Here is a 25,385-nt window from a genome sequence, read left to right on the forward strand (position 1 = left end):
AAAGCAAACATGCTGCTGGGGTTCTTAGGCTGCCTACTCTGCAGCATGCCTCAGCTTTTTACTCACACCCTTCCCCTCCGAGTCTCTCTGGCCCTCTAGGGGGTCTTGCTCTCACATGTCGCGGACCTTGGTCCACGTGTGCTCTCCCACCTGACACTCCCCTCCCTTCACCACGCTAACTAACTCCTCTTGAGTTTCTAAGTCTTAGCTTAGCTATCCCTTCCTCTAGGGATGGGAATCCCTGTCCACACTCTTCCAACCCCTGAGTGCCCTACACTTAACCCTGTAACAGTACTTAGCACAGTACATTTTAATTGCTGGTTTATCTACGTCTCCCTCACTGACTGGAAGATCCTTAAAGGGGACCGTGCTTTGTTCACAACAGCACTTTTGGGGTCTAGTATGACACCGAGGCTCAGAGCAGGCTCTTAATAAATGCTGCTGAGAATCAATAACCAACTATTACACTTCCTAACATATGTGTTCCTGAGCAACGACATGGTGACAGACACACACAAGAATGAATGAAGCTGTAAAATCACCGTGTTTCTTATCTTCGGATGGACTCTTGTGCCAGTTTTGGAGCCAGCGCAGGAGTTTGTTGGCACAGCTCTGGTCACCTTGCTGTCCAATTATGGTCTTGAGCGAGGTTGGCTTATACTTATCCACCCAGAGCAAACTTTCCACTTTGCTTTCTCTGCTGTCATCAGCCAAATTCCTAGCCCGGCTGTCACCATTTGCCTCCTCAGCCGCCTGCTCCTTGAAGTCCAGGCCTCTCTGAGACACACTTGCTTCCTTTTTTAGTGACTTTATAGAGCTTTCCCTTTTGGGAGTCAGTTTGCACTTTTTAGATTCTGATTCCTTCTTAGTTGGACTACTTTTTCTTTTTCCTTGGTCATTTTTTTGGGGTGTTCTTTCCAATTTGGATTTTTCTTTCTTCATCTTAAAAATTGGAGGAAAAAAGAAACCTGATGAGATATACAGAATTTCTATCCTGCTAAATGTACTCTAGAGGGCAAGCTTAGGTGCCCAGGTGAGCAGCCTGGGTCTGTCTTCTCACAATGGACTCTGCTGTTTGTGGAAACCTCTATGTTCCAAACTTATTTTAAAAAAATGAAAAACACACCAAAAGCATCCACATCCAATTTTAAAAATGAGAGTTAAAAAAAATGAAAAGAGCTTTTTGAAAGCAATTAAGTATTATAAAATTAGTTGAAAAAAAGGATTAAGAATTTTTGCTTTGTGACATTAATATTTTATTCCTCCACAAAAACATTTACACAAATGTTCATAGCATCATTATTATATTTTATATATACAAATATTACAGCCAAAAAGTAGAAACAACCACTTTTGGCCAACAGATGATGAACAAATAAAACGTGGTATATCCACACAATGAAATAACTAATCACCAATAAAAAGGAGAGGAGCACCAATTATGCTTCAATATAGCTGAACTTTGAAAGCAAGGCGGGAGGTAGAAAAAGATAAGAGGGCCACATGGTGCATGCCTCGCTTTATATGGAATGTTCAGAATAGAGCAGCGGTCGCTAAGGGGTGGGTATGCAGAGTGACTGATAATGGAGCAGGTTTTGTGGGAGGTGATGCAACTGTTCTGGAATAGACAGCAGCGACAGTTGCACAATCCTGTGAATATCCACTAACATACATTTTAAGACAGGTGAATTTTAGCATCTATGAGAACTAAAATTAGTGGGAAATTTGACCAAAAGCAAGGTACTAGCATTGTATTAAAGTATCTCCCCAAGATATATATCAACTATAAAAGGAAAAACTGTCACTTCACTAGTGGAAAAACAAGGCAGAAATCATATGAACTAAGTAATGAAGGCTACCACCACCAATAATAAGACATGTCAACATCATGCACAGCTGATCTGATGCCCTGAGGGGGACACAGTATCACATATATGGTTGTCTTGCCCAAAATGCATAACCTCAATCTCACCATGAGAAAAGACTAACAGCCCAAATTGAGAGACATTCTACAAATCAACTGACTAGCACTCATCAAATCAAGGCCATAAAGAGACAGAGGAAAGACTTGCAGAACTCTCATAGACGGGAGGAGACTAAGAAGACACAACACAGTGTGAGATCCTAAGGACGATGGGGCCAAATGTGAAGGGAACACATTTAGCATCAGTGTTCATCTCCTGGTGTTCAGAACTGCACTATGTTATGTAAGTTGTGAACACTAGGGGACATGGATGGCGGGGCAATCCAGATCATTCCCCAAGACTTTTCTAACTGGAATAGACTGGAAGACCACCTCACCACTTGGGTGACAGAGCTGGGGACAGAACACTTGGGCTGCTGGCACCCCTGTGTCCCACACACGGACATGCATACAGTGGAAATGAAGGCAACTGACACCAGGAGAAGCAGAGAGACAGAAACGGAAAGAGAACTAGAAGCACGGCAGTCTGCAGACCCAGCAGTCCCTACATCAGACTTCTCAGAGTTTACTTATGTGAGTCAGAATGGTTCCCTTTCTTGCTAAGGTAACATGGGCTTGGTTTCTATCACAACTGAAAAAGTCCCGACATAGTTCTAAATGCAAATGATTTTATCATGCCGATATCTATGATATAACCTTCAAAGAATTCTTAATCAAGAAGCTCTGCACAGTTTTACTGTAAGAAAAAGGAAAAGATGGACAGTTTAATCAGAAATTAATAGATATGGGTAGTATAATGTATGGTCCCCTCTTCCTCCTCATACTCCTTTGAGAAAATTAAAGAAATACATCAAGGACAACAGCCTACAGCTGAGTCCACCTACTCAAAAGGAAATAAGGCATGTTCATCTGCAGTAGGAGGAAAAGTTAATTTTTTAGCCCACAGGCCTGTATTCACCCAAGAAATGTCTCTATGAAACAGGAAAGGTCTATACACCAACATAAATAAGTCAAGTTCATTTTATACAAACCTCAGCTTCAGCAGCTATTTCATACTTGGACTTCTTGCCTGGCATGGTTCGAATCAGATTCAACAGGCCATCTTCATCAATAATATTTGTTCCCAAGGCTGCTGCCTATTAATTTAAAATTCAAATCATTGAAACCATTACTTTCTGTAAAAAAAATATGATTCTCAGGCTTGTCAAAAGGTGAAAAACCACATTTGTAAACTAGGTAACACTGGAATATTGTTTACAACAGTATGCATGAGAAAGCATCGTTTAAAAGAAAATAACAGAACCTCCTCTAAGAATGGTGGGTTGGCACCTGGGGTATCACACTGCCCCTTTTGTAGACTGCTTTCCCTTTCTACCCTAAAAAAGTCAAAGCCTCTAGGGCCTAAGTCCAGCTCTTCACACCCTCTTCCAGGCACAACTGGCTGGCAGACCTTCTCCTCCACCGTCTCCCCTGCTAACAGAACTCCAGTGTGTTCATCTCCAAGGGATGACTTATGACTGGTCTAAGAATCAGAAGACTCTTTATCTTCCCCAAACTCTATCACTCTGAATGGCCACAGGACAGCTGTGCCCAATGAGACTTCAGTGGAATTCTATAGGAGGTATTTCCGGGAAAACTCTTATGAGGCCAGCTACACCTAGTGTAACATCTTGCCACTGCTCCCTCTTTCCTGCCTTGAATGTGAACTTGAGAGCAGCGGCCAGCTTGCAACACAAGGCAACATGCATGAAGACAGGAGTGAAGGACAGAACTAAGTCCAGCTACATCACCAAGGGGCTGAACCACCCCCAGCAACGGCCCACCTCTGGAATCCTCATAAGGTAAGGAAATAAGCAGCTATCTGTCAAAACCACAGTTACTCAGGTATTCTATTATTGGAACTAAGTATAAAAGAGAGTTACCAATTAAAAAACCCAAGATGGAGTCCACAGCAGCATAAATAGGAATACTTAGGACTAGAAGAGGAGGAAAACTGCTTTTGTTTCTACCTTCAAATAAAGATTTTTGGCTAGAATACTACACTAAGAAAGCCAAGTAAATAGGAACTATGCCTTCAACTGGAAAACCGAAATCCCGGGTCAAAGCCAAACAACACTTCTGTGGAGAAGAAATAATGTAGAGAAGAAATTACTTTTCCATTTTTTCTCTTCACTTCCCTCTGTGTACAGGACATTACTACGTATGGTCACACCATGAGCCTGCCAAGGCAAGCAGGCTATTTCACTGTGCTGAGAACACAGCACTACCCACCTTGTCACTCTTGGATTGGCCACTATCACGACCCATGACCAGGTAGTTTGTTTTCTTGCTGACATTTCCCGTCACTTTTCCCCCATAACGCTCAATTAGAGACTTGGCCTCATCTCGTTCAATGGACTCCAGCACTCCTGTGATTACAAACGTAAGGCCTTCCAAGCAATTTTCAGCTCCCTAAAAACCAAAATGTTCAAGCAGAGAGGAAATTACATGGTAGCTTTCCAAAGAAATATTTGGCATCAAAACTGCAGGAAGTTGATTTTTCTCATTTGACATCATAAATAATCTCAGCATGAAAAAATGTGCAGGAAATTTACAGTGAATGAATACACAGAAACGGAAATTAAATCCTGAGAAATTCTTATGTAGGTTAACATTTAACAAGCTTATAAAACCAGCAACAAAAAATGTATGTTCAGTATGGTTAGGAAACCTTATTAAAGTTATCCACTCATACTATCCTCATTGTTTAAAAAATATTTAAACTACTGGTTAACTTGTATAACTTTAAGTAAGCAACCAGATGTAATGCACCTACAGAATATCTTGCTTCTGCTAAAAAAAAGTTTCAATTCTGAAAGAAACTACACAAGTTTGAGCTCTTACCCTATCACACCATCTCTTGATTGAAAAGTTAATCTGATAAGACAAAAGACACTCGGCAAAAGAAGGCTAGATGGAAAGACATTTAATCTTAATTGGAACTGTGTACAGGTACAGATTTTTTTTACTTTCACAATGGCTCAATATGGTATAACCCCAAGCAAAAGGAAAAATATATAAGTCATTCCAAGTTACTCATTACTTTTGAAAAGAGGATTGAGATCAACATAGACTTAAAACATGCTTGCAAAGAAGCAGCTAAGCAAAATTCAAAGACTGCCCCAATACAAGCTCAATCCTTTACCATCCAGGTGAAGAATTGTTGTTGGGAGGGTAGGGGGAGTGTAGTAAGTCTGTTTGGAGAGAAGAGGTTTGACTAACAACATCTCAAGGTCCCTATGACTCTAGGATTGAAACGACCTTGTGGATCTCCCTACCACACTCTTTCATTCTCAAACTCTCATTGCAGGACCAGCAAACCACCCAATATTCTCAACCTCTTCTCCAATATTCCCTCCATGGCCTTGCTTTCACTGAAACCTGGCCACCCCCTAAGAACACCGCTTTGGCTCAAGTCCTCTCAAGCAGAAGCTTTTTTATCTTTCATACAGGAGGCAAGCCTGGCATCTTCCTCCAGCCTCCTACACAGCCCTCTAGCCCCTTCTGGCTCATCCTCTGCCCCTCTTTATTATGAGAACTACACCTCCATCTGTGATCTGAATCCCCTGCCCTTCTACATTCTCAGAAACCTCACAGTATCTTTGATTATCCTTCTCTTTCTGGGATATCTTCAATCTCTCCCTTTCTGGTAGATCAATTCCATCATCAAAAAAAAAAAAAAAACATGCTTTAAGCATCTGACTCAGTGGTAAAGAACCTGCCTGCCAATTACAGAGATGACAGTTCAATCCCTGGTCTGGGAAGATCCCCTGGATAGGAAACGGCAACAGTGCTCCAGTGTTCTTGCCTGGGCAATCCCGTGGACAGAGGAGCCTGGCAGGCTACAGGCCACAGGGCCGCAAAAGAATCAGATGTGACTGAGCAAGTGAACAACAACCCTAAAGACGCTCACATTTTCCCCCGAAAGCCGCCTCCCGTTTGTAGATAGAAGTCCTCTCTCTCCTCTCCCCTTCACAGCCAACATCATCTACTTATGCTGCCTCCATTTCATCTCCTCCCACTCACTCTTCAACCCACTTCCACCAGGTTCTGCCTCCATCATTCTATAAAACTTTTGCTAAGATCACTAAGGGTCATTCACATCACTAAACGCAGTGGACAATTTTCAGCCTCCTCAATGTTTTTTTAAAACTCTCTTCTCCGTTTGCTACTGTGATACCACCTTAACCAGGTTTCTCTCCGCAATCTGTGGCTGCTGCTCCTCAGTCTGTTTTTGGGGTTCACCCTCCTCCACTTCACGAGGAAGCTAGGTCCAAGGTCTCTTCATTCTGTCCTTGTTTGCCAGGTGACATCAAGTCCTTCAAACATTTTCTACATGCCAATAATGCCCAATCTTTTGCATCCCATTGTGACTTCTGTTCTGAGCGCCAGTCCTCCTGTCCACTGAATATTTCCACGTGGCTACCTTGCATACATCTAAAGCACAGCATGGTCACAATGAACTCACTGTCATCTCCCCAAATCTGCTCTGCCTCCAGCGGCATCAGTATCCACCCACAGATGCTCATGCCAGTAACGAGGAAATCACCACATGCTCATTATTTCTCGGTTCCCACTCCCAATTACCACCATGTCCTAGAGATTTTCCTTTTTCACTGAAGCTACTTCACTCTCAGCCTGGTCACTGCCACTACCCTAGACAAGTCTCTATCATTTCTCACCATCTCTCCTAATTGATCTGCCTGTATTTATTCCCCGTTCCCTCCACTGTACTCTGTATTTAGCAGCCAAGAGTGCTCAGCCTGAAATGCAAATCTGGTCATACTGTTCCCCCACCCACAACTCCACTTAAGGACCAGATTCCCTAAAAGAATCTCTGCTTTTTCCCTTATGGCACATATCACAATTATAAAAATTAAATACCTTGAAGGCAAAAAGCATTAGTCTTGTGACTGCCACTCCCTAACCTGTAAAGATGGTGACTCATGTTTTCCTGTCCTTATCTATTTACTTCCGGCCGTGCTGGGTCTGTTGCTGTGTGGGCTTCTTCTAGTGGTGAGCGGGGGCTACTCTCTCCTTGCAGCGTGAGGGCTTCTCGCTGCAGTGGCTCCTCCTGTTGCACAGTGCTGGCTCGAGGGCACGCGGGCGTCAGCAGCTGCAGCACACGGCCTCAGCAGTTGCGGTTTCGGGCTCTAGGGCACAGGCTCAGTAGCTGCAGTGCACGGGCTTAGCTATTCCAAGGCACGCGGGATCTGCCTAGACCAGGGGTCGAACCCATGTCTCCTGCATTGGCAGGCAGATTCTTTACCACTAAGCCACCAGGGAAGCCCTGTTCATTTTTAATTATTAATTCTCTGCTCTTGCAGTCATAGTGAATACATACATGGACCCATAGACCAGAGGCCTTGAAACATCCTCTCAGTATTCTTACCTTTGGTATTTCTTTGGAGCCCAGGGCTTTGGGACCTTCTCGATTTAAGTAGCTTCGGTAAGCTTGATAATTAGTGCGTCTCTTTTCAGCATCATCAGGACTTACAGACTTTGAGGAGACAGAAAGAAAACTGAATAAAGTCATGCAAAATTCTTACAAAATTAAAAATACATATCAAAAAATAAATAAAAACACCTATCAATAAATAAACACTAAGTCACTTCAGTGCTTGATCCTGATACTAACATTTTCAACCACGTAGGTACGCCCCATCCTACACATGCCAGGCTTACAAACAGCCCTGTCATTAGCCCTTCTTAAACCCTTCAACTCTCTCTAAAGGCACAAACCTCAGGGTAGACTGAGCGTACAAGCCAAGCTGCTAGCCCCAAGCCACAAAACAAAAAGATGTTATTTCAAAAACCCACGTGAATTTTAAATTCTATTCCATAATATATCATATATATTTCAGTGGAAAAATTAATTTTTTCCCAAGTAAACGATCACAGAAGAAAATATACTATTTTTAGCCAATGGCTCTGAATACCCTTAAAATAACTTATCCCCTGTACAGCTACGGTTTTTCCTGTGGTCATGTATGGATGTGAAAGTTGGACTGTGAAGAAAGCTGAGCACCGAAGAATTGATGCTTTTCAACTGTGGTGTTGGAGAAGACTCTTAAGAACTCCCTTGGACTGCGAGGAGATCCAACCAGTCCATTCTAAACAAGATCAGTCCTAGGTGTTCTTTCGAAGGACTGATGCGAAAGCTGAAACTCCAATACTCTGGCCACCTCATGCGAAGAGCTGACTCATTGGAGAAGACTCTGATGCTGGGAGGGATTGGGGGCAGGAGGAGAAGGGGACGACAGAGGATGAGATGGCTGAATGGCATCACCGACTCGATGGGCATGAGTTTGGGTGAACTCTGGGAGTTGGTGATGGACAGGGAGGCCTGGCGTGCTGCAGTTCATGGGGTCGCAAAGAGTCGGACACGACTGAGCGACTGAACTGAACTGTACTGTACTCCTGGGGAAATAAGCACTACAGTCTGAGAATCAATGGCTTCATATAAACACCTGGCTCAAATGAGGGGTAAGCTATACCCCAAAAAGCAGACACATTCTGTATGCCACCACTCTACCTTCTGGGTCTAATGTCCCCTATTCTGTTTCTCTCAAGGGATCTGACCATGGGTGTGTCTCAGAAAATACTGGGGAAATCTTTTAAACTGTAATCCCTGGATGCACTCCAAGTTTTTGATCCAGAGATAGGCGAGATAGGCGGTATAACCAGCATGTGTATATTTGGGGGAAGAACATCTTAGATAATTAAGAATCACTGCAAGAATGATCTCTGTCATTTTTTCTACTTCCTAATTTTACATTATTTTTAACTTGTACGCCACCTCAAAGTCCTCTGAGAGTAGACAAAATACCACTTTTATACAAACATGATTTAATCAACAAAAGAAAATAAGTTGCTTTGGTTTTGAGTTAATTGTGCCATAGGCTATAGGCTAATCCTAGACTCTAATCCTACTTTTATCAGTGGTTCTCAAATGGTGGTGTGCAACCATTTCATCTGAGAAGCTTGTTGAAATATACCTGCCCAGACCACATGCCCTAGGAAATCATATTTTTAACCAGTGTCATAGGAAAGTACAATGCATGTCAAAATGGGAAAATCATTTATAACAATAATTCTGTGAAAAAAATGACTGAATTATAAACAAATTATAAAAGAAATCTGAAGCACATTCATTTGTGAAGTCAAAATTATTTGACTGAGATAGACTGAATTTATAAAACAGACTTTCATGTTCTCAAAACTACTTAAGTTCTTTGAGTCATTTCTATTCCAATTTTGAAAAATAACGTGAATAGCAACAGTATCATTTTAAAATTATTCTGCTTTAATAAAAATAGACAAGCATCTGTAAAGTGAACATGTTTAACGAGTCTGAAGAAAAATATTCATTCTCCAGTTAAGTACTTTGTGAAGAAAAATCTGAGACCAAAAAGTTAATTGTTCCCTTAAGCGTACTTATTAGCACTGACCAAAAACAAAAGCATCTAGAAATCATCAGCATTTCAGTTTTTTACTAAAAAATAATGGTGATGAGCACTTAAAATAGATAATATTCTGCTTTTAACTCCAAGTGCCAAAGAGGCTTGAACGAACAGTGGCTTCTCTCATGATCCTAATAAGGTGGTTTCAAACTGGAGACACTAAGAAAAAATTCTCAAATATATATGAAAACAAAAAAACTTCTAAAAATCATTCTGCATTACTTCACTGTTTATCCCTCTGAAAATGATTTCAGTATCTCAACACTGTTAAACAAGAGCAAAAAGGCATACATTTAGGACAAATCCAAATAAGTTATTTTAATAACAATAATAGCCAAAATTTATATAGCATGTACTATGTACCAGGCACTGTTCCAAGCAGTTACACACATTATCTCATTGCATACCATTATTATCCCAATTCTACAAATGAAGAAACCAAAGCAGAGAGAGGCGAAGTAACCAGACCGAGGTCACATATCTGCCCAGTGGTAGGACTATGATCCAAAATTGGCTCCAGAATCCATGTTCAGAGCCACAATATTACATTACTTTTCACTGGTCTTAGAGGACCTGAGTTCAAAATGACTCTGCCAAGTACTCACCAGATGATCTTGGGAAAGCGACTTAAACCCTTTTAGCCTGTTTTATCTTCAAAAGTTAAATAATAAAAGTAAATATCTCTTGTGGTGAAGATTACATGACATATCACCTGTATGAGCACAGTGTCTGATACACGTTAACCCTCAATACATACTGGCTTATTTAGCTATATTATTAACATAACCTATATTCTGCAACAGCATCTTTAAATAAGAAAGTTATCTTTAAGATACTATAATGCCTTATAAAGTTAGAGACAAAACTTGAAAACAAACCAGATCAACACACAGCCCCTGCAATGATACCCTTTTCGAAAATGTCTACCTCTTTTTTAGCTGGAGAACTTTTGATTTTCTTAGGAGTTCTTGTCTCTTTTAACTCAATAACATTTTCTTTTCTTTTTGAGGCCATAGACTCTGTTTCTTTATTAGAACTCTCTTCTTTTTTTTTCAAAAGTGCCAGCTTAGAACTGGCTTTTGGAGAAGTTTCTCCTGTTTTATGAGCTGATGACCTGGAACGCTGCTGGGATTCTCTTGAACCTTCAAACTTAGTTTGCTTCTTAGGGCTGAAGTTCTTTCTTTCATCTGAAAATTGTTCTGTTTTTATGAGGAAGAAAGAAAGGATTATAAATGTTGTTTTTGCAAAACGATACCCAATATCAAGACTATTTTTTCATTTTCAACAGAATAATCTTAGTAGGACATAATGTCATATGGTGACTTCATAACATTCACATTAAAATTTTAGTTAAGTTTATACAAAATATTTATTTTAAAAAATTAAATATTTGTATATTACTTCTTTGTGTAACCAGTTCAAAATAAGAGATCTGCCTTTTTAACTATAAATTATTCATTAATTGAAATGAGATAGTAAACTACATCTGAGAACATGGACTTTATTCCACAGATAAACTTCAATGATCCGAAATTCACAGAGAAAAGTTACTAATTAGAATATCCTGTCACATAAGAATTCTGTTTGTAATAAAGTCTGAAAGAATCCTGGGGTTTCAAGACTAAAATTATATGAACAGATACATTAATACTTGTAAGATTAAGGCCATCTATTAGCATCTAACCACTAGCACATGGTTAGATATCAGGACCACTTAAAAAAAACTAAAACCTACAACTAGCAGAAGAGCTTCAGATGACCTGGGCGATGACGATTCAACTACACGAGCTTGAAACATCGAGCCTTTTGTCTTCATGTATTGAAGTCCACACACTTGCGCTACACTTGGAAATTAACATGAACCCAAACAACAATTACAGAGCAGACAGGCATTCTGTACTGGCTAACATCCACAGTTTGCCAAGCATCTAAGTAGAACATGCTCCAGTACTATGAAATAATGTCAACCTAAGAACACCAGGCAATTACTTACAGAGTGAAGGAAGTCAGAGAGAAAAAGACAAATACTGTATATTAACTGTATACAATCTAGAAGATGGTACCAATGATCCTATGTACAAGGCAGCAAAGGAAACACAGATGTAAAGAAGAGACTTTTGGACTCAGTGGGAGAAGGCATGGGTGGGATGATTTGAGAGAATAGCACTGAAACATACATTACCGTATGTAAAACAGATAACCAGTGCAAGTTTGATATATGAAGCAGGGCACCCAAACCCATCACCATGTGACAGGCACCTGTCACACAGCTGCTCTGTGACAACCTAGAGGGATGGGGTGGAGAGGGAGGTTGGGGGGTGGTTCAGGATGGAGGAGACACATGTATACCTAAGGCCAATTTATACTGATCTATAGCAAAACCATCACAATATTGTAAAGTAATTATCCTCCAATTAAAATAAATTAATTAATTTTTAAAAAAGAATACCAGGCAATTATTGAACAAACGTTTAAACAAAAGGTTACATGAAGTTTCTTCTATAAAGATAAATGTTCCAGCTTACTTTGTTCTGCTAGTTTTACCTTTATGAGGATATTTAAGTTTCTCTGCTTTACGTAAATTGACTTGTACAGATGAAAACGTCTCTCTTTCTTCTGCAGCCTTTTCAGCCTAAGAAAATGTAAAAAAGTGTCAAATGCGACAACAGGAAAACTTTTACCACAAAGTATGTTGTTAAAATCAACCAAAGATTAAGGGTCATCTTCCAAAGTAGCAAAACAATGCAATAAATTTTCATTCATTCTTACATAAAATTTCTGGGGCAGATGAAACATGTTTAATTACTTTCAATTGTACAGATGAGGAAACAGATGAAAGAGTATAAAAACAGACCTAAAAAAAACTACCCCAGTTGCTCCCCACTTGTGACTCTGAAAATGAAAGCCTTGTTTCTGCTGCTTTCATCTCAATTCTCAAAACTATTAGCATCATGCAGTTAAAAACTAAAATCTAACCCAAAAGACTAACAACAATCTAAAGCTCAAAAGAAAAACAGAGCACTTTCTCAAAAGGGAAAAAAATGTCCATTCTCTCCACTGCTCTTCAAAACTCCATTTTGCAGAAAGGTCACAACTGGGGTGTACGATGCAGTACTTTCAATGTGAATGTCTTTAGATGAAATAATAAGGCTTTTCTAATGACAAAGTCTTCACCATTCCCTATACTGCCTTACATCTGCCTGCTGTAAAATCTCTTAAAACGGTCAGATTGATACTGACAATATTAACAGAGTGTGATTCAATAGAAATAAGGCTAATTTTTTGGAGATCAAGTGCTTAAGGAAAAAAATCTTGATGCTTTCAGAGATTCCCCAAAATACTCACTATTTGAGACTGTCCTATACAGATCTTAAAGTTAGCTAGCTACAAACAACAAATTATGCTTTTAAAAAGACAGTAATTAATATTATAGTTATTAAACTTTAGATTCCACTGGAATCTTTATTTATCAGTGTTATTCTCTGAACAAGTACATAAGAACCTCTTTGGGACAGACAGTAAGTCAAAGTTACAATTTGTTTTTTTGTGAAGAAGGGTTCTGATTAGCTTTGGTCCTATTAATCTTCCTTTAGGAAGAATAAGTTTCTCAGTGAGCTTCCCCCAAAGCATTTTCGTTAACTGAAATAATTTTAAGTATCTCTCTAGAAGAGTTATTCATGGTTGTATCTCAAACACTGGTCTGTATTGTATATTCAGAGTGCAAACAGCCTGGTAAAACACTACCTTTTTGGTTTTGGGTTCTTCATCCAACATGGCTAACGTTCTAGCAAACTCTTCATCTTCATGCAGTTGTCTCTCCAGCTGTAAAGTGTCAACACAGTGAGTTGCTTTTTTTTCTTTTCATAAATAAAAAGCTTTAAAATGTTCGGTTCGTGATACTTAAACTGGAAAAACATTTTCTAGAAAGTAACTATGACATTTTTTCACTTAGAAGTGTCACAGGTTTGCTTTGCTAAGTCAAATTAGATTGCAGAATATATACTGCTAATTTTGCAGGCAAGATAGATGGATCTGAGCATAAAGATCCAAGTCTTTAGCTTTCTCTTAATGGTCCCAATGCAATACTTACAGATCTCTCATTTCTATTTATTCTAAACTCTAAGAAGGGCTCAGAAAAGAATCATCATCCTAACACAAAAAGCAATAGCCTGGGTGGGGGGCACAAAAAACTGAATAAATCAAGAAAATTATATAGTTTCTTTGCACATGACAGTAAGATACATACAATGCAACTATCACTAATATCATCAAACTTCTATTTTCAATTACCAACTCAAATGTATCTGTTCTTTTTTAATTGAAGTATAGCAGACTTAACAATTTTATACTAGTTTAAGGTATACAACACAGTAGTAATTTCTCTGTTTTAACTTCTGAAAATGTAAGTCATTATACCAGAAGTTTTCCTAACATGCTAATATAATACACAGTCATTCTAATTACCTCAATGTTATTTCCAAATATTACTATTTTTACTTTCAGTTAAATGGAACTCTTCTAGAAGAGAATGTATAGAAACAGATTATATTTATCATTATAAATTTATGCTCCCTGATAAAATGGCCTAATACAATACCTTATTCAAACAAAGGAAAGGACCTCAAAACCAATCGAAAAGAAAAGATTTGCAGACTGGTATAAACCTGGTAAGAACTCGGTAACCAAGCCTCCTCTTGTTTATAAAATGAATTAACTCAAGCTACACAGAACTATAAGCAAGCCAGACAGGTGCACATCAGTATGCTCTCTGTTGCCTAGCATTTCTTTACCATAACTGAACTACACATCTAATTTCTAAAAAAATAAACAAAAACAAACTTTATCATATAAAGTTCCTCCAAACTCTAAACTTTCAGTGGTCCTGCAAGGATTTCTGGCTGAACTCTACATCATTTTTCTAAAATTTCATACTATGTAGTAGTACACTTCTAGTAAACAGGATTCTAGTTGTTTTAGAAGAAATTTAAATACTTCCATTAGAAATTCATTATTGGTAATTATGGTATTATGTGATCAAAAGTCTTATATTTTAATACAATATTTATCATAGCAGATAGTGTTTAACATACTGACTTGCAAGTTAGATTCTGGGCACACATTCACTAAATGAATAAACAAAAAGGTGAAAGTGAAGGGGAGGGGAGGAAGATAGAAGCTCTTAGAGGGATAATTAAGAAGGACAGCATCAGTCAGTCATTAACACCCTGAAAGTCCTTCACAGACTAATAAATTACCCAAACAAGATTCTGAAAGAATGTGACAGAAATGGGAAAATAGAGGATTGTGATACAAAGCACCACACCTGGTTTGGAAAGGATAGGGTAAGCCTTCAGTATTTGGGACAGATAAGAAGTCAGTCCCTAAAACTCACCCCACAGTTTTACCTAGGCCATGTGTGCTACCCTGAGTCACATGGATACCTGTATGCAGTTTATAAAATTCAGTATAGACAGTAAGATGGAAAAAGATTTTTGAAAACACAAACTATAAACTGCCAAATCAATAAAACGTGAACAGCAACATGCACTGCAGAAGACTGGAATACTGTTCTCCCATAACAGCTGTTATCAAGAGCCTCTTCCTTGCCAAGCACTAAAACAGGCACTAATGTATGACAGCTGTGACATGAACACCCCTGGTAGGTAGAGTTTAAAGTCGACATGCAGGAAGACATTTAAATAGCAATTTAAGAAGACACTTAAATGTTAACAGCAGACACAGGGGGTTCAGCAAAGTACACAGAAGGGGTTTCTAACATAGTTTCGGGAGTATAAGAAAGCGACATTTAAGCTAATAAATAGGAAGAGGGTTCAAACAACAGGCACCAAGATCTGGAGCCTCTGACAGAGATGAACACTTGTCCTTGAAATAACCTTCTTCACTTGGCTTCCACAAAATACCAAGCTTTCCTGATTGCTCCACTTCCCTAGCCACTTCGGTAAATCTCTGCTTGATCCCCCTCCTCTTCCTGACCTCTCATTGTTAACAGTGCCCCAGAGCTCAATTCTGACACTTCTTTCCTGTTTACATCCTCTCCGTGATCTCATCTAGTTACACTGGTCTTAATACCATTCAAATGCTACTGATCCCAAATAAGTATCTTCAGCTTAGACCTCTCCCCTGAGCTCCAGATTCCTCTACCAACTACCCACTCTGCATCTCCATTTGGAAGCCTATTAGGCATTTCTGAGCAAAACAGATTCCTTGACTTCCCTGTACCACTGTTCAGTCTTAATAAACGACAACACCATTCACCTAGTTGCTCAAGCCAAAAAAACATGGAGTTATCTTTGAATCTTCTCTTTCTCTCATACCTTACATTCAATCTATCAGCAACTTGAAGGTTATATCTTCAAAAAGCACATACAGATTGTGACCACTTCTCACCACCTCTTCCATTACCACCACCCTGGTACAAGCCAACACTGTCTCTTGCCCCCTCACCCCACTCTAACAGTCTCCAAACTGATCTGATTTTACCCCATCATGGTTTATTACCTTCATAACAGCCAGAATAATTTTCTTTTAAGATCCATCAAGTCATGTCATTTCTCTATTCAGTACTCCAATGGTTTCTCATCTCACAGAGACTAAAATCCAGACTCCTTTCCATCCCAAGTCCTTCTGGTAGGTACCAAAGACCAGTCATGACTTAACAATATTTGCTGCTCTTTCTTTCAAAGTCATAAAGTTCAAATATTTCTACCTCAGGAGGCTTGCACCTGCTTTTCTCTCTGTTTAGAAGAAATCTTTCTCCAAGTGGAGGGAAGCTTACCACTTAATTTTATGCTCCAATGTCACTCCCTCAGAGGGGTTTCCTAACCTCTTATTTAAATAACCCCATTGATTGCCCCCAAAAGCAGCTATCCCTTTACTTGTCCTCATAGCATTTATAATGACCTGACATTATTTTTTTTTAACTGCAGTAGCCTCAACACCTATAAGTGTGCCACAGTAAGTGCTCAGTAAACACTTATTAAATGAGTGGAACAGGTTTACTACAAACAATACTCTGAATGAAGGTAGATTTAGGGATCACTAACATATGCACACTACATAAGGCCACAGAAGTAGATGAGATGGTCCATAGTGAAAAGAGATATATGACCAAGTTAAATTATTTTAATTATACTAAAGGAAGCTTCTATTCAAAGAAATCTAATAATAAATCTTTAAACAATTATCCTCTGCTCTCATCATTTATCTTTTATATAAACTTAGGTTTTCATATAGCTTTAGATCTTAACTTATTTTACATATAACTCTTAGAATGAGGCTCAATTCAAAATAAGACTACTCTAATTGTCTGCCTGAGGAGACTAAATAATAAGTGACAACTCCAATGATTACGATTATCTAATGAAAATGCCAATACCTCTGCATCTTCATCAAGCTGTAATTGCTTGGCGATGGCTTCATCATTTAATCTGGAATCATCTGCATTTTGTGAAGGCTACATTTCAAAGAAAATCAAGCAAGAACAGCATAAACCTTAAGTTCAAAGTAAGGTGCTTTTTCTTAAACGTAGATGAATAAATACTGGGTTGGCCAACAAGTTCGTTTGGGTTTTCTGTAAAACCGTATGGAAAAACCCAAACGAACTTTTTGGCTAACCCAATACACCAATGAGAGATAAATACAGTCTCAAAGCAGCATCAGCCAAAAAATTGTGTTCACATCTACTCCATGGTCACATTCAATTTCCTAATGAGCAAATATCCTACAGACAGATGATTCTCACATATTCTATTGAAATATTCAAAAGAAATATCCCCAAAATCTTATCTGTCTTGACTTCAGAAATAGCCCAGAACGGTGGCAAACCAACAGTGAGAGAAATTACATCATCTTATGGAGGCACTAATGAAATCAACACACACACACACACACCATGTACCAGGTTTCCACGCAGGGAACTACTTTATTTATCTGTATGTCTGTTTCCTAAGTGTCCAAACAAAATAAATCCAACCATCAGCCTGAAAGGTCAAATGTACAGAATGGGTGGGCTCTATTCTAAGTTATGTATTCATGACCTCACTTGGGAACAATTATATTGGCCAGTTTTGTCTAGCTGAGGTTAACGGTAAAATTAGTTTACATTCTGAGTATTTAAACACGAAGAATTATAATTTATTCTCATGATTTAAATGATCTTTTCCCACTTTCAAATATTAGAAGCTTCAATGTGTGATATGCCAATTTCTTCATGCTCCAAAACAGCATCCACACATTTTACCCAGAGGAAAACTATCTTCATCAATAAAATGTTGATCTATTTATAAAATTCACATGTCACCTCTTATTAACAACAGTGAACAGGGACAAATCCTGAATGTTCTTGCCTGCATGGAGAACACTCACCTCTTTTCTTCTGCTTGCCACCATCTTCTTATCTGATCTTTGGATGCTTCCAGTTCCAAAATAATCAAGCACTGATGTGGGGGTAAGTTTTATTGGTGACAAAGGCTTATTCTTGGTCTTAGTGTTTTCTTCATTCTTTTTCATGTTTGATGCTCCAAAATAACTATTTGTAGATCCTCCATTTTCTTTTAATTTAGAGGCTGTCTTCTTACACACAAAGTCATCATCTTCATCTTAAACGAAACATAACCAAATGTGGTTTGATAAAACATCAATTCTAACTACAAAGACAACCATTTCCACCAACTTTCTAAAAAATATACACGTGCTATGGGATGCTAATGACTTTTTTTCTTCCTCTCTCCTAAATTCAACAGTTACCCTCACATTTACCAGTGCTATGTCTGTAATACACCATATCCCCACTGATTACCCAGAGTACATAAACATGTACATTTATTCACATAGCCAACAAATATTTACTGAGTGTCCACTATGTGCAAGGCACTGAGGATACAGGAGCCAATAAGACAGACAAAATTCCACACAATTATCCTTCAGTTAAAAATAAATAAATTTTTTTAAAAAAGACAAAATTCCTGCCCCTATAGAGCTTGGCACCTAGAAGAGGAAACAGATATAAACATATGCTGTCAAGTTATAAGTGCTATGAAGAAAAGTAAAACAAAACGAAAGATTGAGAGTGGATGAAGGGTTCTCTTTTAGACAGGGTAGTATGAACAATCCGATTTCAGTACTGACCATCTGGTGATGTCCCCGTGTAAAGTCGTCTCTCATGTTGTTGGAAGAGGGTGTTTGCTATGAACAGTGCGTTCTCTTAGCAAAATTCTGCTAACCTTTGCCCTGCTTCATTCTGCACTCCAAGGCCAAACTCGACTGTTACCCAGGTAACTCTTGACTTCCTACCTTTGCATTCCAACCCCTTATGATGAAAAGGACAACTTTTTTTGGTGTTAGTTCTAGAAGGTGTTGTCGGTCTTTACAGAACTGTTCAACTTTAATTTCTTCAGCATTAGTGGCTGGGACATACACTTGGATTATTGTGATGCTGAATGGTTTGACTTAGAACTGAGATCATTCTGTCTTTCGAGATTGCACCCAAGTACTGCATTTTGGACTCCTCTGATGACTTGAGGACTACTCCATTTCTTCTAAGGGATTCTTGCCCACAGTAGTAGATATAACGGTCATCTGAATTAAATTTGCCCATTCCTATCCATTTTTAGCTCACTGATTCCTAAAATGTCAGTGTTCACTCTTGCCATCTCCTGCTTGACCACATCCAATTTACTTTGATTCATGGACCTAACATTCCAGGTTCCTATGCAATATGGAGAATTTTCAGCAGAGCTGTGAGTAATCCAAGTTAAGTCATGTCTTTTGGTTACACAATATCAAGGGATAAAAGTGAATGCAGGGAGCCCATTTAGGAAGCTGTTCTCCATAGTTACAGAGGAAATGCTGAAGCCCTGGATTAGGGTGGTAGCTGCAGAGGTGGTGAGAGGCAGAGTACAGCTACACTTTGAAGGCGGAATATCTAGCAATATCTAACCACTGAAGACTTTAAACACTTTGCTGTGTTACATTTTATGTTTCTAAAATGCTTACATCAAATATCTGGCTTTAAAAGTCTTTATAAGCATGCGTGACGATACATAACTAGAGACCCCAAAAATGCACCTCAAAAGGACCTCAGTAAACTCTTTTTGTTTGGTTCAGTGATTCACAAGATAAAAGGCTTTTGGCCTAAAAAAAAAAAAAAAAAAAAAGAAAAGAAATCCAATGAAAAGAAAAATCTAAAAGGCAGTCTCTAGGTCACTCCGGAGGAGCGCATGTTCACTCTCTAAGTTTGTTATTCAAGGCCACCTACGAATGGGCCCTGCTTCCTCTCTAGTCCTCATTCAACCACTAGTATTTGCTAAGAGTGTTATGTGGCAGGAACCAGGCTATTCCTAGGTGCTGCCATCTCAAACATAAAAAGTGCCTAAGATATATAAAAATCAAAAAGGATTTAGTCTTATTCTCTATTTATTTACATTAAAATGAAACTATAAACAATGCATAAACAACTCTTAAAGGTTTCTGAGTACTTAAAAGTAATCCACTATATAAAGCAAAAATATAACAGACATCTCAGAGAATGCCCATTCAGCTCACTACAAGTCCACTTTCCCAAAGGACTTACACCCCACTTGACATCCCAATGGCCTCCTATAACCGCAGATATATTTATTACATGGTTCCGTATTCCATAGGGCTTCCCAGGTGGCGCTAGTGGTAGAGAACCTGCCTGCCAATGCAGGAGAATACCAGACTCGGGTTCAATCCCTGGGTCGGGAAGATCCCCTGGAGGAAGGCATGGCAACCCACTCCAGTATTCTTGCCTGGAGAATCCCACGGACAGAGGAGCCTGGTGGGCTACAATCCACAGGGTCACAAAGAGTCAGACACAACCAAAGCAGCTTAGTACACACGCACATATTCTGTGCCGTCACAAACTGGACAAGGAATGGGCACTTGAACAAGGTGGGCCCAATCTTACCCTTAATCGTTTTGCTGAACTCACATGTTTAAACTAAGGTGCTAAAGGTTTATTCTTACATTCAATGAGACTCAATAATGACCTAATAAATTCCATTTTGCTCACAACAAGCTAGGTTTTCTTCTTAACCTGCAACCAAAGATTTTAACATACTTGTTTTACTTAGCTTCAACTACAGCCAATCTACCTTCAAGATTAAATTAAAAATTCGTATCAATCCTTCTAAGCACATGCAAGGTTTGATACACTTACCAGATTTCAGTTTAACCATGTGTTGACAAGAGTCAACAGACTAAATTCAGTCTCTCATGTATCTGTTCTCCCTACATGACGATCAGTCCTTCACTTTCCCTGCCACTGTATTCAGACGGTTCTGCAAAGTCTAGGTGACATTATACCCCATTCCACGTAGGTACAACAGCCACGCAAATCACCCACAGCAGTCCTAGTAACCACAGAGAATATAATCTGAAACTTCTCTCCTTCTAAGATAACAACAAAATGAACTGTTATAGCAGTCCAATTTTTTTTTATAATTTATTGTTTGTCAATTTTAAATCCCTACACTCAGCTAAGGTGCAGCACAGGCAAACTGTCGGTGTCGAGCAACTACTCTTCCTTACCAGCCAAACCAAACTGCACAAAATGCCCCTAAAAGAAGATTAAAACAAAACTGCTGATATCTGGCTTTAATAAAAATAAGAAAACAACAAACCTGGAAGCTTCTAGGTGTGAACACCCAATACATCTCCTTAGGCCATAAGTGCGAAATTAAGAGCATAGCTAGTATATATAAGACTTCCAATCATATCTGAGAGCTTATTAAATTTTATAATTTTTACTTGGTTTAAGTTCAACAACTGTACTTTTGGGGAGGAAGGACTCCTTTAATGGATAAAAATAAACTAAACTGTATTTACAAAATGACAGTCCTCTACTAGTTTTTCCCTCACTTTAAAAATGTCAAAGGTGGTAATATTTAATTTCCACTACATCCACCCATGTGTACAAGCAGTATGACAGAAAATCTTAGAACCATCAAGTCAACCACTATGTTTCTCTGTTATAGCTCTTCCCCCTTCACTCAAGAACTTCATTTGTATATAATAACTGTCCTTAAGGAATTAATTCAGACAAGATCATCCACTGCTACCTCAGAAAAGGAAACAACGGTATTAGCAATATTTGCAATCCCTAGCTTAACCCTTTCTCTAGCAATCTCATAAATATTCACAGGTTAACAGGCCAGTATGAAATTCAGTGAGATCAAGAATTTCTAAGACTATCAGATTAAAAAGATTGTTGGCAAGTGTATAGGGAAACGGGACCTTCATATATGCAAAAGGATCTTCTGGTATTTAAAAATAGCAAACTTTAAAAAACCTTTATGGGGGGCAAACCTGCAATATATATCAAAATCTCAACTATGCATACCCATTAGTCAGACCCAGCAATTCCACCTCTAATTAATTAGTCTAAAAACAAAACAGACTTTCCTAGGGATCCAGTGGTTTCAATGCTATGCTTTCACTGCAGGGGCCTTGGGGTCACTTCCAGTTAGGGAACTAAGATCCCACATGCTGCAGCCAAAAAACAAATAAATAAACAAAAAGAAACATACATACAAAGATGTATGTACAAAAATGCTTGAAATGGCATTTATCCATTCAAAAGTATGAAGAATAGACTGCAAGAGGGTAAGAAAAGATGAAAAAAAATTAAGGGACTGGAACTTCCCTAGTCCAGTGGTTAAGAATCCACCTGCCAATGCAAGGCAGACGCGTTTCATCACTGGCCGGGGAAGACTCCCCATGCCAACGAGCAATTAGGTCTATGTGCTACAGCTTCTGAGCCCACGCTCTAGAGCCCATGCTCTGCCACAAGAGAAGCCACCACAACAAGCGGCCCACGCATCGCAACTAGAGAGGAGCCCATGCTCACCGCAAAGAGAGAGAGCTCGTGCAGCAACAAAGACCCAGGGCAGCCAAAAATAGTAACTAAATTAAAGATGAATACAGTTGAGGCAAAAAAGACAGCCTCAACTATGAAGTGGCACCAAAGACAGAGGTAAGTGAACATTGTTTATAAAGTGGGAAAACAAATTACCAGAATATCTACTATTATGTTCAATCCTGTAATGGAGTCTATGCTCCGATAGAAAATTACAATGCATATACATATTTACTGACATCAAGATATGCTTATGTTTATGTGATGAGAGACATAAGATGTTTAGTGATATACCTAAATCTACTCATTTATGCTTTTAAATTCATGTTCAAAGATCTGAAAAGAATAAAATGTTAGCAACTTTTATGTCTAGATAGGGGATTATGGGTGGTTTGAATTTCTTTCATCGTATGTTTTTCATCTTTATATTACATTTGTCTTTCTTTTTAACCTACATCTAATATTTACAACAAATTGACTATCTCCTAGAAACTCTCTGTCCCTTTGGCTTTCTGAGACAGAAAGGTTTGGCTTTAGCTTCTCCCTCCATTTTTCTTTGCTACTTCTTTCATTACTTATTAACATCTCTGCTTATTCTGTCACTGGCTTCAGGGACTACATTGTATCTTTCTATCTAATACATGATAGAATAAAAATTTATAATAGCTATCATTTTGGGGCATTTAACTTCATGCCAGGTTCTCTACCACATTCTTTAGAATCCATTACCTTTAGTCAACTAGTTTTCTTATTCAATACATGGACTCCACATGTATTGAATGTGTTTTCCACATTCCTGGCAAACACAGACTGGGCTTAAATACTTCCAAAATAGAACAGTGAAACTCAACGCAGCCTCCTCTTTCTTTAGTGAATAGCACTACTGTACTCTTTAGGAAAGATCTTCCTTATATTAAGCCAAAATATTTCCCTGTGAATTCTACCTATTTTCCTTTTCTCACATTCAGCATTTGAAGACTGCTCTCATTCTCTTCTTTAGCTCCTCTTCCCTATAAATGGTAAAACAGTTTCAAACAACTCACCATTTGAGTTAGTAGGAAGATTAGATTTTTAAAAATCAAACTGCTCAGTATAGCAACTCATCATGCTATAATAAACATTCAATAAGTAATAAAGCAGTATTCTCTGGTAAAAACAATACTGAATCAGAAATCTAGAAAACCAAAATTCTAACCTGACTTCCAACTTATTTTAATTATCTGAGATGCACTATCCTCCTCCACAAAATGTTGGACCAGACAAACTCTTCAGATTTCCTGTCTATAATTCTAAGAATCTGTGGATGGTCACGTAGATTTTGTAGCTTCCATACTCAGTACTGGTGAGAATGTGATAAGGATGTACTAATATAAACACTAACTATGAAAGTGTAAACTAGCACAACTTTTCTAGAAAGCAATTTGGCAAAGAAATTCATAACATTTAGCATAGTAATTCTTAGAGATAATCAGCGGTGCTGACAAATATTTATATACAAATATATTCATCACATTATTGAGAACATAAAAATGTAAGCAACAAAAGTATTTAAAACTGGAAGGGCTATATAAATTGCGATCTAATCATATAATGAAAGTGAAAGTGTTAGTTGCTCAGTTGTCTCTGAATCTCTGAGACCCCATGGACTGTAGCTTGCCTGCCAGGCTCCTCTGTCCATGGAATTCTCCAGGTAAAAATACCATTCCCTTCTCCAGGGGATCTACCCGACTCAGGGATCAAATTCGGGTCTCCTGCATAGCAGGTAAATTTTTTTTACCGTCTGATCCACCAGGAAAGCCCGATCACATAATAGGTTCATGGAAAACCAAAAATGTATCACTTTGTTCTTTTAAGTTAGCCTTAAACATCATTCCTAAAATAGTTTCTTTTCACAGCCTTCTCTACTAGAGATCTCTTTACAATGGTGGAGGGTAATAGAGTCCTCTGAAATTTTGGCTTAGAATACATGGATTTAAAATTTAAAATATCTTCAAGCTATAGATTCCAAAAATATATTATACCTAAACACAAACATAATTTTATAAACATTTTCATAAATACTAAGAAAAATGTAATTCTCAAGAAAAAAATTAAGAAATATTCTGCATGAAATATCAAGTATGTTTTCATTGTACTGAGAAGAAATTGTATCAAAGTTCCTTTTTCTCTACTAACCACACCAAAAAAAAAATGGTTCTTCAGGCACTTGGAAAGCAGGAGCAATTCTAGTGAAATACAGTTATGCAAGAAGAAAAAAAAATTAATGTTTGACTTAATACTTATTTAGTGCCTTGTGATTTGTGCACTTCTCTGTAGTCTTCATAGTTATGTGGGAAAAACGAACACCAAAACGCAAATTCATGACCCTGTGCTTCTCAGAGAGGATTTCATCAAGGTAAACACTGAAAAAGTCACAGGCATATCCGAGAGCATGCTGTCACCTTGCCTTGATAACATCAGGAAACCTGAACAAAGCAGCAGTCCTGCTCTCTCTACCTGATGACTTCTGAACTAGCCAGCTTAAGGTCCCTTTGTGCTCACGTGCTCAGTCTTGCCCAGCTCTTTGCGACCCCATGGACTGTAGCCCACCAGGCTCCTCCGCCCATGGGATTGTCCAGGCAAGAATACTAAAGTGGAGCGCCATTCCCTATTCCAGGAGATCTTCCCGATCCAGGGATTGAACTTGCACCTCTTCCATCTCCTGCATTGCCAGGTGGACTCTTTACCACTACTGCCACCTGGGAAACCCCCTAAAACTCTTTTGGCCCTACTGCTGCTGCTGCTAAGTCGCTTCAGTCGTGTCCTACTCTGTGCGACCCCATAGATGGCAGCCCACCAGGCACCCCCGTCCCTGGGATTCTCCAGGCAAGCATACTGGAGTGGGTTGCTATTTCCTTCTCCAATGCATGCATGCATGCTAAGTGGCTTCAGTCGTGTCCAACTCTGTGCAACCCCATGGACAGCGGCCCACCAGGCTCCTCCTGGATATTTCAAAAGCTATACCAAAATATTATGAAGTTCCAGAAGGCAAAAAAGGCTAGGGATTAGAACAATGCAACTA

At 38.8% G+C, this 25,385-nt stretch overlaps 1 protein-coding gene across 2 annotated transcripts in view; it reads right to left on the reverse strand.

The window, feature by feature from the left end:
* The window catches only part of RFC1 (replication factor C subunit 1), a 72,766-nt gene that overhangs the window by 14,144 nt on the left and 33,237 nt on the right, over positions 1-25,385 (reverse strand). For both annotated transcript variants that reach the window (XM_013964589.2, XM_013964588.2), the window contains exons 5-13: positions 17,812-18,044; positions 16,823-16,900; positions 13,171-13,248; positions 11,971-12,058; positions 10,354-10,625; positions 7,356-7,463; positions 4,196-4,375; positions 2,956-3,060; positions 543-942 (exon numbers count right to left, since the gene is read on the reverse strand). In XM_013964589.2, coding sequence (XP_013820043.2) covers positions 543-942; positions 2,956-3,060; positions 4,196-4,375; positions 7,356-7,463; positions 10,354-10,625; positions 11,971-12,058; positions 13,171-13,248; positions 16,823-16,900; positions 17,812-18,044 — 1,542 coding nt within the window. The remainder of the gene's footprint in view (positions 1-542; positions 943-2,955; positions 3,061-4,195; positions 4,376-7,355; positions 7,464-10,353; positions 10,626-11,970; positions 12,059-13,170; positions 13,249-16,822; positions 16,901-17,811; positions 18,045-25,385) is intronic.

Source organism: Capra hircus, chromosome 6, assembly GCF_001704415.2.
Source record: "Capra hircus breed San Clemente chromosome 6, ASM170441v1, whole genome shotgun sequence".
In the NCBI taxonomy this organism is placed as follows: domain Eukaryota; kingdom Metazoa; phylum Chordata; class Mammalia; order Artiodactyla; family Bovidae; genus Capra; species Capra hircus.